The following is a 14,182-nucleotide window of genomic DNA, read 5'->3' as shown; positions in this document are numbered from 1 at the left end:
AAATTTCACAATATAGCCATTTCCTTGCAAACCAGAAGGGAAGATCCTTGAGCACTGGGGATATCCTTTTTTCTCTAGCACCTATTACAATGCTTGGTCCATTGCAAAAGCTCAATGTGTGATCTGGTCTGCCTAAAGCCAGGACGCCTATGGCAGCAACTTCTTCCAGCCCCTCACTGCAGACATTTTAACATGTTTAATGACATGCTGTTGTCTGAGATACACTCAGGGGTGTTAAGTAATATGTAGTTTATGTAACATACTGCCTTTCTAACGTGCAAAAAATTCTGCATTCCTAAATCCATCTGGCTCTGTGCAGTTAAGTTAAAAGACTGTGCATTTGTGCTAAACCTATTTTATAGCCTGATAAGAAGATTTCTCAAGCACTTACTAAAATAGCAGAGGAAAGTAAAAGTAAAGTTTATTAAAAGCTCTTATGTGAAGAAGCAAGATGAAGGAGAAATCAAGAGGGGACTGGGAAATCTACCTGCTATCTAGATTTCATTGGATTTTCCCATTTTTAAAATGTTTTAGGTCCCAATTCTCAGTAGAAAATTCTGAAAGAATCTAAAAAGTGTGGATATATGTACAACAGATTCACTTTATTGTATACCTGAAAACAACACAACATTGTAAATCAACTATTTCCCAATAAAAATTTTTTAAAAAGAAAATTCTGAAAGTAAACCTTTCAATTCAAAGGAATTCTATAAATAACTTTTTCATCACACATTGAAAACTCTGTGTAGGCAATGGGAATAGTGTGTTATATTGACACGGAAAGGACAGACAACCAAGAAGATTTTAAGTACACTATCACCAGAGGCAGTTTCCTACCCCTTTCTTAAGAAAGTCCTTACCATGGAATTCCACATTCAATCTTGCAGTTAACTTCAGCAAACTCTAAAGCAAAGGGCTATCAATCAGAATACCAATGCTAATCTACTGGGAGCTGTCCAAAGTTTCATGTTGGGAAAAATTCTAAACATATCTCCAGGTTCTGCAAAAAAGGATATTGTGATCAAGTCCAACCTCTGTCAAGGTTTTTAAAGCAAGTAGCAGAGATATGTAGGTAGTGAGTGTTTGCCTTCCCTGCACTAGGGAAGCTCAGCTCTGCTCTGCTAGTGGTCAAAGCCTGGGCAGGGTGGAGCTGGGTGTTGCCAGATTTTGTATTTTTGGAGAATTTAGTTAAGGGCGTGAGATACAGATCTTTGCTAATTTTGCATGTGTGTCAGCAGTGTAAATGGAGATCCTAGAAAATACCATGATTATTCATAAGCCCAGTGCTGTGATCCAAAACACTGCATAATAGAAAAGGTAGAATTCAGCTTAAAATGGCTTTTGCATCAGTCTAATAGCATCCATGGAGTTCAGAGTAGGAAAGCTGCCTTATATGGAAAAGGAATGAGCTGGAAGAATGTGAAATAACATATTAGACAGATGACTTCCAAGTGTTGTTTTTACTTTAGACTGTTTCAAGGACTAATCATTTTTATAGAAGAACCATGTGATTTAACCACCTAACCAGTAACTTAAAGAAATGCTTGGAAATATATACCTTGCCAGCAGAGAGTGGAAAAGAAGCCACCTTGCCCAAAATGTCTGGGATTATCTGGAGGGATATCTATTGGAGCCTGTCCTGCAAGACAAAAGACATCAAGGAAACACAGGAAATAAATCAGTGAGATAAATAACACAGAGGCTTCATTCTGAAAACTAAGCCACCGGATGACTCATACCTCCTAAGACCAGAGTATCTTGATGCTCCTGGTGAGAAGAGAAGAGGATGCTGGGGTTGACATCTTTTGTGCAGTAATGTTCCCATGGTGGCGTTAGCTCCATCACTTTGTCGTGCGGCTGTAGTTCTACATCCAGAGTTACCTGAAATAGCTGAGGATATTTTTCTGGTACATCACATGCATCCAACTCAGGCCTAAATAGGAATTAAGAAGAATAAGGTCAGTGAAAAACAATGGAACCGTTATGATGTTCAATGCAGAAACCATTGTAGATGGATTCTGAGGTTCACTCTGAGACTCATTTCTAAGGAAAAATCAACCATTAGCACATAAGAGACTTTACTGTTCTGAGCCTCGGTTCCCTCATTGAGATAAAAGAGGAGAAGAATGCCTACTTATAGAATTTAGATACTACTGCTTGTGAAAGCATTCTAGATAGCAGGGCAGATATATCCTGACACTGTACACTGGCATGTCCAAATCAGTTGTTAAAATAGTGAAAAAGGCTCACAGCCACCATCCTGAGCTCTTGAATGTCTACTCCTAACCTGGCTCTAGCAACTCCCACCTATCACCCCAGTTTCAGCCACTCTCATGGGTCCCCTAGATTACACTATAATACAGCAACTAATATCTGATGCAGAGGTCCTGGGGGACCCTGCTTCAGTGCTACAACAAGGCATCCATTCTGATGGGTCTTCGTTGGTTCCATTTCCTTCCCTGTTGCAAAACACAAAGAGATACACAGATGCAAAGGATGACCATACTGACACTCTGTTCCTTCTCTGCTCACTTCTGCTCCCCCACAAGGTATTTCAGATCTTTTTAAGTCTGATCCATTTGTGTTTATGACAAATTACATCCAACTGAGAGTTGTAAAATACAACCAGCCTCCGGTATGTTGCTAAGCCACAGGCACAGGATTTGGGGTGAGGGGGAAGCTGTCACACGGGCACTAATCCTGGCACTAACTGCCAGCATTTCACAGCTCCTTGGATTGAAAAGGCAGTTTGGCCCAAGTATCACTCACTTGGTGAACTTTAAAACTGTTGTGTCCAGTGGAATGAATCCAGTATGAAACTGAAGCTGAAATATTTGAGTGTTGGTCACCTAAAAAATACAAAAGCAGCACATTACAATCAATCAGTGAAAAGGGAACCAGATCAAATGATTATATTTGGGGGAGTCATACATCATCAACTGTTTCCATATCTGCACTTTGAATTTTTAGTTTACTAGTTACTTTGAAGTTTACTATCAATATTAAACAACCTCATTTGGCTCTGGCCCAGCTTCACTTCCAACCTCTCCTCTCCATGAATTCTTTCATGGCAAGCCATTCCCTCATCTCTGAGACCCTATGTTCCTGCACCTTGCCATACTTTGACTCATCTCATTCCTTCTGTCCAGGATGCCCCTGTTCCAACCTGATGAACTAATCCTTCAAGATCCACCTTCACATCTTCTGTAGCCTTTCTGAGCCACCACTGGATAGAATAAACTGCTACCTTTATGCCATCTCATCCTACCTCTATAATGATAGTGGATACTCATACATGTGTGAATTTCCCCTGAACTCCTAAAAGGCAGTCTTACTTTTGTCAGTCCTAAACCCCTAGGCAATGACTGGCATAGAACATGTACTTAGCAAATACTTGATGAATTAAAATACGAACATTTGCTATGAACATTAGGGTGCATATATATTTTCAAATTAGTGTTTTCATTTTCTTCAGACAGATACCCAGGTGTGAAATTGCAGGATCAGTTGGATAGTATCACTGACGCAATGAACATGAGTTTGAGCAAACTCCAGGAGATAGTGAAGGACAAGGAAGCCTGACGTGCTGTAGTCCATGGGGTCACAAAGAGTCAGACACAACTTAGTGACTGAACAACAACAACAACATGGTAGCTCTACTCTTCACTTGAAGGGGAGGGAAACGCTATATTGCTTTCCATATTGCTGTAGCAACTTACATCCCCACCAACTGTGTATTGCTGCTGCTAAGCCACTTCAGTCGTGTCCGACTGTGTGTGACCCCATAGACGCAGCCCACCAGGCTCCCCCGTCCCTGAGATTCTCCAGGCAAGAACACTGGAGTGGGTTGCCATTTTCTTCTCCAATACATGAAAGTGAAAAGTGAAAGGGAAGTCGCTCAGTCGTGTCCAACTCTTCACAACCCTAGGGTTCCCTTTTCTCCACATCATTGCCACAATAACACTTGTTATTTCTTGTCTTTTTGACAATAGCCATTCTATTCTGATGGGTGTGAGGTGATATCTCAGTATGGTTTTGATTTGCATTTCCCTGATGATTAGTGATGTTGAGCATCTTTTCATGAGTCTGCTGGCCATCTGTATGTTTCTTTGAGGGAAAAAAAAAATGTCTGTTTAGGTCTTGTGCCCATTTTTAAATTGGATTGTTTGTTTTCTTAATATTGAGTTCATAGCAGTATTATTCACAATAGATATGGAAGCAATCTGAGTGCCCATTGACAGATGAATGAATAATGTGATAATATGTTAACCATATACATATATATATGTTTATATATATACACACATACACATATATATTTATGTAGCATATATATACAACATATATGATTACTCAGCCATAAAAAAGAACAAAATCTTGCCATTTGTAGCACCATGAATGGACCTGAAGGGTATTATGCTTAGTGAGGTAAGTCAGAGAGAGAAAGATAAATACTGTATGCTTTCACTCATATGTGGACCATAAAAAACAAAACAAATGAACAAATAAAACAGACTCACACACACATGGAACAAACCAGTGGGTATCACAGGGGAGAAAGGTGAAATAGGTGAAGGAGATTAAGAGATACAAATTGCCAGTTATAAAATAAAGTCACAAGACTGTAGTATATGGCACACTAGGGAGCATAGCCAATATTTTATAATAACTCTTTATGGTGTATAATCTATAAAAATAACAAATCACTATGCTGGACACTTGAAATAATGTAACATTTTAAGTCAACTGTACTTCAATACATAATTTTTTAATGCAATTAATTGTAGTGTCATTTGTGATATCCCAACAGTGGCAATAACTCAAATGGTCGCCAAATGATGAAGGGATGAATAAAAGCTATATAATCATAAAATGGAATATTGTCTAGCTATGTAAAGTACTGATATAGCAAGGATGAACCTTGAAAACATTAGGCTAAGTGAAAGAAGCCAGTCACAAAAAAGCATACATTGAATGGCTCCATTTATATGAAATGTCTAAAATAGGCAAATCCATAGAAATAGAAAGTAGATTCCTGGTTGCCTAGGGGATGGAAGAGGAGGAATGGACTGCTGCTAATTAGTGGCTGCTAATATACATAGAGTTTCCTTTGTGGGTGATGAAAACGTTTGGGAATCAGACAGCAGTGCTGCACAACTCTTTGACAATACTAAAAATAAGAGCACTGCATACTTCAAAAGGGTGAATTTTATATTAAATTTATTTCAATTGAACAAATGTAGCTACTTAATCCCATGTTCTTAACAGAGATATCTCCTCTCACAATGATCCAAATAGGGTAAAGAAGCACAGGCTGCTACAGAGCAAGATTTGCTCTTCAGTTTCAGGGCAACACCATCTGGGCTAGTCGCCACTTCCAAGTCTTAGTTTTCTCCCCTGTAGAATGAGGGCAATGGGCATAAGTATTTTTGTTGTTGTTGTTTTCTTTTTTTTTATTGAAGTATAGTCGATTTAGAATGTTGTGTTAATTTCTGCTGCATAGCAAAGTGATTCAGATATAGATGTATATATAGAGAGATAGATACATATACACACACACACACATTCTTTTTTATATTCTTTCCCATTATGGTTTATCACAGGGTATTGAATATAGTTCCCTGTGGTATTCAGTAGGACACTGTTTATCTATTCTATATACAATAGTTTGCATCTGTTAACCACAAACTCCTAATCCATCTCTCTCTCTCCCTTGACAACCACAAGTCTGTTCTCTCCATGAGTCTGTCTGTGTTTTGTGGATAAGCTCATTTGTATCATATTTTAGATTCCATATATAAGTGATGTGTGCATGCTAAGTCGCTTCAGTCATGCCTGACTCTTTGCAACCCTATCAACTGTAGCCCTCTGCAACCCTATCAACTGTAGCCCTCGAGGATCCTCTCTGTCCATGGGATTCTCCAGGCAAGACTACTGGAATGGGTTGCCATGCCCTCCTCCAGGGGCTCTTCCTGACCCAGGGATTTAACCCAAGTCTCCTATGTCTCCTGCATTGGCAGGTGGGTTCTTTACCACTAGCGGCACCTGGGAAGCCCAAATAAGTGATAGCACGTGGTATTTGTCTTTCTCTTTCTGACTTACTTTATTTAGTATGATAATCTCTAGTTCCATCCATGTTGCTGCAAATGGCATTATTTGATGGTTTTTATCTGAATAATACTCCATTGTATTGTATGTATATATGCACATACAACATCTTCTTCATCCACTCATCTATTGATGGATATATACATCATTTCCATAAGTAATCTTTAAATGTTTTTTCTAATTCGAAAACCAGAAGTTATTCAAGCCCAAAGTGATATAGAAAAAATACTGAAATGCTCCTATTAAAGGGTCAGCTGAACTTAAGTCATGATTCTTTCTGAAACCATACCTTAGCCTGTAGCCGGCTTCCAATTGTTGACCTCAAGTGATACATGGAAACAACCACATCTCCTTGCACAGTGATGCTCAAAGGAATGAAGATTTTTCCATCTTGGACACGGTATTCCCTTTAAACAGAGACAAAAACATACTGAAAGAGAGTCTAATTTGGCACAATAACACAGATTTACAGGTATAGTCCTCTGTGACTCTGGTCAAAGCATCTGTTTGTGCAGGCCTGAACCCAGGAACTATTTCCTAACTTAAGCAAAGTTAGGAGCACAGTCTATGCCAACTGGATGCAAATTGGTTCTGCCATGAGATGCCACTGGTCTTCTGCCAGGTCTTCTCTCTCCATCCCATCCTGATTTCTAGATCAATCAATTGCCCATTAGCAGAAATCACTCTCTTCAAATATGGGTAGTCTTAATGTATTTACCTTTCCCTAATTGTAAATTTATGGTAAGAACAGAGAGAGAGAACAAAAACTTCAATGGAGATCAATATAGAAATAGCAGTGAAATACTCTGTGAAGGTCCTGAATAGCAATCTTGAAATTCAATCTATTTCAAATTAACTTCACTTCCTGTTATCATACAGTCCCTTTTATCCACATCCCCTACCACCTCCCATTGGCACCTGCTCTTTATTATAGGTTCTGAAACATTTTAGTTACATCACCATCCAGTTGCTCACATAGAAACCTCATTCATTCCCAATTCCTCCATTATCCTCACCAATTATTATCAAGGTCATCTCCTTCTTAAATGTCCAGGCCTTCTGCCCACACCACTTTCTTAACCCTCATTATAACTCATGTGAGTCCCTTAGCTTGTATCACCACCTGAAGGGGGCTACAGCATCCCTTGATTTAACTGTGCTTTTCTATGACTACCACCTATGTTGAACATTTTTTTAAATTACCAGCCATTTCACAATGATACAGTCCTCAAAGGAAGAATAGGATCCAGCTTACACAGGAATGGAGCAGTTCACAAGGAGAAATGAAGAAAGGCATCACGACTTACTTCATTCGTTCAAAATCTGCACAGGTTGTATATATTTTGGTTTCTCCAATCAGTACATCACAGTAAGGGCGACATCCATTTCTCTGTTTGTTGAAAAAAGGAACTGGACTGACAGTGATCGACTTAATTGTGAGAGGCTTGAAGTGAGGGCGGTAGGGTTTGTCTGCTAGGAGGTCACACATGTAGCCCAGGTACCTAAAATACAAGACTGACATTCTGTTGGTGCCGACAACACCAGAAGAAATAAGCAATCAATTTGCTATAAAGTTTATTCTCATAAATTATTAACCTACAGTAAAAAATTTCCTGTGTTAGCCCTTAAACATTAACTGGCAAAAGAGAAATGCTGCCAATAATTTAGGAAAGCTTTTATCTAATGACACTGCTTTACTTCCCTCCAAAGATCTCATAGTGGGATATTTATTAAATGAAAAAAGTTTATGGGAGCTTTACACTAGCTCAATATTTGATCTAGCAGATTAAATTTATTATCAGCTGAAGGCAGGCTTTGGGGGAAAAGTCAGAATTTATCATCAGAAGCAATTTTTTTAGTCTTTTGGCCATACTGCATGACATGCGGGATCTTATTTCCCTACCAGGGATCGAAGCTATGCCTCCTGCAATGGAGGCAGGGATTCTTAACCAGTGAACCACCAGGGAAGTCTCCAGAAGCAATTTTTAATCCAAAAGGAAGCAAGAAGATACAATGTAAATAAGAGAAACAAGACACTCAGACTAAAGAGAAGATAATATGTCAGTTATTTAAAGATCTTTCTCTTTTCTACAGACATGATACTAGTTAGGCCATGCCTGCGCCAACCCTGCACAGAGCTGACTTTACCTCCTGTGGGATGGTGAAAGTCCAATTCCTGGTCGCTTTGCATAGAGCAATCGAACGGCTGGGCCAGGAGTAGAGTAGAGATTACAGAAAATGAACATAGCACCAACCAGAATCGATGATGCTGCCCGTCCATCCTATCAAAGAAAATGTATAAACTTGTCACAAATATGGGCCAGTCAGGCAACTCAGCACTGAGAGGCTGCAATGCAATTAAAAGAGACATGACAAGGTGGGAAGTCTGGCGGCGGGTGGGGTGGGGGGTAGATGTGGAGGAGAGAAAACTTAATTGGAGGTACTCATCCATTCAAAATTGTTCACTTGAAAACCAAAATCTGTTCCAATTATTTAAATCACAGAGCAGCAAGGGAAGGCTTGTTCTTAGGATATGATTGACTCTGCTAACCTAAGAAACCCAGCAATACAAATTTTATTTGTACTTACTGAAAAATTATCTAGTCTTCAAAGTAACTTTGGGCTGGAAGGATGAGAACTAACAGTTAAAGTCTCTCAGTTTAGGGCGAAGGTAAAGAGTTCTCAGGTTAGGCAAATACTTCTTTTTGGACTATGCCTTGTGTACATTTTATCCTAAGTATGTTCCCAGATTGATATAAAATAAAGAAGCTTCACGTGATTCAACCATGTTCGGTAAAGGAATGCATGCAGTAACATCCCTGACAGATGGTAAGCCAGCTTCTTCTAGAATACTTTAAGTGACAGGGATCATCCTGTTTCAGGAAGAATTCAAAGTTCTTCCTTATACTGAGCATGTTGAAATTGCAATGTATTCCACTCAATAATCCTCGTTCTTCCTTCTGTCAGGACAAAGAGGAAACCTACTCCTTTCTCCTCAGGACAACCCTTCACATATTTGAAATACTCTCAATCAACTCTTCTATTTTCCAGGTTGAAAACACGCTTGATCTGTGATGGTTAATTTTACGTGTCAACTTGATCAGGCTAAGAGGTGCCCAGAGAACTGGTAAGACATTATTTCTGTGTGTGTCCTGACTACCACACCATCCCTACAATTCTTCCTCATTTGATGTTCCATTTTAAGAGATATCATCATTTGATGGACTTCCTCTGAACAGACTCCAGTTTAAAAACAACGGCCTTAAATGTGCTGCCCAGATGTGAAATGCAAGATTTAAGATGTGTTCTGACCAAACTAGAGAGGAAATACCATCTTCCTTCATGTGGTAAGAACACTATGCTTTTATTAACATAGCCCCACACTAAACTAAATGCAAGCTAAATCATCCCATAAGCTCTTATTGATCTTTCCATCCAGTAGAACTGTGAGCCCTTTTTCAGATGATGTGATAATAAATAAATACACTTAATCTTTAAGAACCAAAATTCAGGACTTTACATTTATCCTGTATTTAATTTCACATTAGTGGTTTCTATTAACCTGCAAAAACTTCTAAGATCCAGATTCATTATGTGACCTCCCCAGCCTGAGAAAGCTGATAAGCTTTTCTCCACATTTTCAAAGTTGTTAAAAGGACAACCAAATGCAACCTTTTCCTGGGAAGATGCTGATCCATTAATCACCTTTCTTTGGAAGCAATATTCAGCCAATTTTTTACTAAGTGTATAACAATTTAGCCCCAATTTTTTCATCTTGAATATAAGACATAGGAAAATATCTCTACTAATCTATTAGTCTTATTCCAAAAGTTCAGTTGCTTTGACATATATGTTTATAATGAATCAACGTAGACGTCTTTACTCTAAGAGTTAAAAATTATCTATGCAAAAATTGTATTAGAATTTCACCTTGAATCACCATCAGGCTCACCAGTCTATAACTTTTCAAGATCAACTCCTCCACCTTTTAGGGAAAAAACTTCCTTGCCTTGCCTGCCTGGCCCTCTTTTTCCTGTTTCCTGATAACATATAAGGAACCCATATTTGCTTTTCCAAGTGCTTTTAGCATTCTGTCACATAATTTAAGTCTAGAGAGAGGATTATTTTTAAGTACTGTGATGCAATTTTACTATCCCACTAGCTCTCGGCTTTGTCTTAATTATCATCGTCTGTCCCTTTCTAGCTTTGACATCTGCTCCCCTGATGGAGGAACAGAATGAAGGACTGACAGTTTCACTGTGTGCCTCAAGTATTTGCTGCTGTCCTTACTTCAAGGACAGTAAAAGACATATTTCTCAATCTTAATTCTAGAATTTTAGAATTTAGCTTTCCTGAAAAGAACTGTACAAAAAAGATCTTCACGACCCAGATAATCATGATGATGTGATCACTAATCTAGAGCCAGACATCTTGGAATGTGAAGTCAAGTGGGCCTTAGAAAGTATCACTATGAACAAAGCTAGTGGAGGTGATGGAATTCCAGTTGAGCTGTTTCAAATCCTGAAAGATGATGCTGTGAAAGTGCTGCACTCAATATGCCAGCAAGTTTGGAAAACTCAGCAGTGGCCACAGGATTGGAAAAGGTCAGTTTTCATTCCAATCCCAAAGAAAGGCAATGCAAAAGAATGCTCAAACTACCGTACAATTGCACTCATCTCACATGCTAGTAAAGTAATGCTCAAAATTCTCCAAGCCAGACTTCGGCAATATGTGAACCGTGAACTCCCGGATGTTCAAGCTGGTTTTAGAAAAGGCAGAGGAACCAGAGATCAAATAGCCAACATCCGCTGGATCATGGAAAAAGCAAGAGAGTTCCAGAAAAGCATCTATTTCTGCTTTATTGACTATGCCAAAGCCTTTGACTGTGTGGATCACAAGAAACTGTGGAAAATTCTGAAAGAGATGGGAATACCAGACCACCTAATCTGCTTCTTGAGAAATCTGCATGCAGGTCAGGAAGCAACAGTTAGAACTGGACATGGAACAACAGACTGGTTCCAAATAGGAAAAGGAGTACGTCAAGGCTGTATATTGTCACCCTGCTTATTTAACTTCTATGCAGAGTACATCATGAGAAACGCTGGGCTGGAGGAAGCACAAGCTGGAATCAAGACTGCCAGGAGAAATATCAATAACCACAGATATGCAGATGATACCACCCTTATGGCAGAAAGTGAAGAGGAGCTAAAAAGCCTCTTGATGAAAGTGAAAGAAAAGAGCGAAAAAGTTGGCTTAAAGCTCAACATTCAGAAAACGAAGATCATGGCATCCGGTCCCATCACTTCGTGGGAAATAGATGGGGAAACAGCAGAAACAATGTCAGACTTTATTTTGGGGGGCTCCAAAATCACTGCAGATGGTGACTGCGGAAATTAAAAGATGCTTACTCCTTGGAAGAAAAGTTATGACCAACCTAGAGAGCATATTCAAAAGTAGAGACATTACTTTGCCGACTAAGGTCCATCTAGTCAAGGCCATGGTTTTTCCTGTGGTCATGTATGGATGTGAGAGTTGGACTGTGAAGAAAGCTGAGTGCTGAAGAACTGACGCATTTGAACTGTGGTGCTGGAGAAGACTCTTGAGAGTCCCTTGGACTGCAAGGAGATCCAACCAGTCCATTCTGAAGGAGATCAACCCTGGGATCTCTTTGGAAGCTGAAGCTCCAGTACTTTGGACACCTCATGCGAAGAGTTGACTCACTGGAAGACTCTGATGCTGGGAGGGATTGGGGGCAGGAGGAGAAGGGGATGACCCAGGATGAGATGGCTGGATGGCATCATGGACTTGATGGAAGTGAGTCTGAGTGAACTCCGGGAGCTGGTGATGGACAGGGAGGCCTGACGTGCTGCAATTCATGGGGTCGCAAAGAGTCGGACACGACTGAGCGACTGAACTTAACTGACACTCTTTTAACAGGTTCATGGCTCTTAGACATGTGTTCACTCCCTTTATCTGCTATGCAGGTCTTTTTAAAAGTTTTATTAGGTTTTTTTTTTAATTAAAAGACGAACACATGCTTTTAAATTTTAATTATTTATTTATTTTTGACTGTGCCGGATCCTTGTTGCTTTGCTCAGGCTTCCTCTAGTTGTGGCAAGTGGGTTTCTCATTGCAGTGGCTTCCCTTGTGGAGCGCAGGCTTAGTAGTTTTGGTTCACAGGCTTGGCTGAATCAACTAAGTTCTGCGGCACGCGAGACCTTCCTGGGCTGGGGATGGAACCCATGTCCTCTGCATTGGCAGGCAGATTCTTATCCACTGTGTCACCAAGGAAGTCCATGTGTTTATTTTTAATAATAATAAAAAAGGAGTATATAGAATAAAAATTAGTGCTCCCACCTCCAGCTTCAATTCCATTTCCGAAGACTCAGTGCAGATTTCCAACTCATGCGTGTCCAACACATGAAAGCCTAGAGAGCAAACTATAGGGTCTTAACTTTTGTCTGCCTCTCTTTTTTTCTTCTTTCATTGGGTTTTTATTTGTCATGATAGTATCATCAGAACTGGGAGCCTCTGGTCTCTCTCTAGCCATCTCCCCTTACAAAGCCACCAGACCTAGGCTTGTTGAACTTTCAGAAAGTTTCTAAGTGAAGAGAAATATCACCAAAGTACCTAAAGGCTGCTTAGTCTCTAAAACAATCTGTCTTTTAAACAATCTGTTCTGCCTCTAAAAGGAAAACCCTTCGGCCTTTCACATTAAACTGCTATGAACACCAAGTGTTTTTCCTTTATTCCAAGACTTTGGGGATGTGAAATGGAAAGAAGAAAAAATGTTCTCAGCTTTCATCCCTCTTTTAGCCAACTGACTCTAAAGAAAGAGGGGAAAAAATCATCAACTAAGATTATAGCAAAATATATACCCTAAAGTTTATCAACATAATGAATAGTTCTAATATTTATGCTCAGATTTCATTTTTGTGCTCCTTTCTTCACATAGTCCATCACTTATTCATATCTTTCGTACCTGGGATACAAAGGTAAAAAAGGCACAGTTCTTGCCCACAAGATGCTTATAGTCTAGTGAGAAAACAGGCAGGTCACCAGGTCCTGATGATGCAGTACATTAAATGCCACCAAAGATATTTAGATATATAATCAAATGTCCATATTGTGAAAAAAGATTTTACCTAAAGTTGAGTTTAAAGCAATACACAAAAGACCTCCAGAGGAAAGGTTGAGTAAAGGGATTCTAGGAGGTCAGTGGTCAGAAAAATCATCAGTCCCACTAGAACTGCTATAAAATATCGTCAATCTATGTGATTGCATACAAGGGCATAGATGTCTTTTAATTTTGTTTTTATTCAAACATAAAGGTAAGAGAATAAAATATTCCAATATGCTTATGTCAATTCTATTCACCCAAAACTCTGGCATTTTTGCCTGAGCATCCATAGCTCTTGTTTTGACCTCTTTTATATTAGTAATAGCATATTTCAGAGGCTCTGTGTTATGGGGGTTATATACATATCTGCCTCTCTCACTGGCATTCCAGTTTTAAGGCAAGAACAATGTGTTCTCCTCGTTTATAACCCTTACATCACGTAATCCCTAAGGAGGTTCTTAATAAATGTTTATTCAATATAAGCATTACCTGTTCACTAGTCTACATAAGGCCATTTGTATTTGACCAAACCAAACCAGCACAAACGACAGCCACATCAGCAACATGAAAAGGTTACTCACCAAGCAGTGGACAACACAGACGTTTTTGGGATTCTGCAGTAGCCAGTTATACATATTCCGACACACAGCAAAGAGGTTGTGCAGGCTGGGGGCCTGCCTGATGGGCCAACTGCATTCTGAGACCTAAAGGAACACAGCAGAAAGGAATGAATTCCCAAGCAACTCCCTCTCCAGGAGCAGGTATCACACCAAACAACTTCTGGAAATGACACTACATCCTCTTCCAACACAGCGGGAAGAGTTGGGAACAGGGTCCAAACACAGAAGAGTTTAATCCTGTAACTTTTTTTACTTTAAAAATACTGTTTCAGTAATTGGTATGAAAACACAGTTTGAAATACATTTTAAATTAAACTGGATGATTTAAACTACC

At 39.4% G+C, this 14,182-nt stretch overlaps 1 protein-coding gene across 5 annotated transcripts in view; it reads right to left on the bottom strand.

The window, feature by feature from the left end:
* DNAJC6 (DnaJ heat shock protein family (Hsp40) member C6) overlaps positions 1 to 14,182 on the bottom strand; it is a 172,995-nt gene that overhangs the window by 32,711 nt on the left and 126,102 nt on the right. For all 5 annotated transcript variants that reach the window (XM_069593855.1, XM_069593851.1, XM_069593862.1 and 2 more), the window contains exons 5-11: positions 13,810 to 13,932; positions 8,257 to 8,390; positions 7,416 to 7,610; positions 6,398 to 6,515; positions 2,770 to 2,849; positions 1,740 to 1,933; positions 1,559 to 1,639 (exon numbers count right to left, since the gene is read on the bottom strand). In XM_069593855.1, coding sequence (XP_069449956.1) covers positions 1,559 to 1,639; positions 1,740 to 1,933; positions 2,770 to 2,849; positions 6,398 to 6,515; positions 7,416 to 7,610; positions 8,257 to 8,390; positions 13,810 to 13,932 — 925 coding nt within the window. The remainder of the gene's footprint in view (positions 1 to 1,558; positions 1,640 to 1,739; positions 1,934 to 2,769; positions 2,850 to 6,397; positions 6,516 to 7,415; positions 7,611 to 8,256; positions 8,391 to 13,809; positions 13,933 to 14,182) is intronic.

The sequence above is a fragment of the Ovis canadensis genome, chromosome 1 (genome assembly GCF_042477335.2).
Source record: "Ovis canadensis isolate MfBH-ARS-UI-01 breed Bighorn chromosome 1, ARS-UI_OviCan_v2, whole genome shotgun sequence".
Classification (NCBI taxonomy): domain Eukaryota; kingdom Metazoa; phylum Chordata; class Mammalia; order Artiodactyla; family Bovidae; genus Ovis; species Ovis canadensis.
This window is presented reverse-complemented; position numbering and strand designations above follow the sequence as displayed.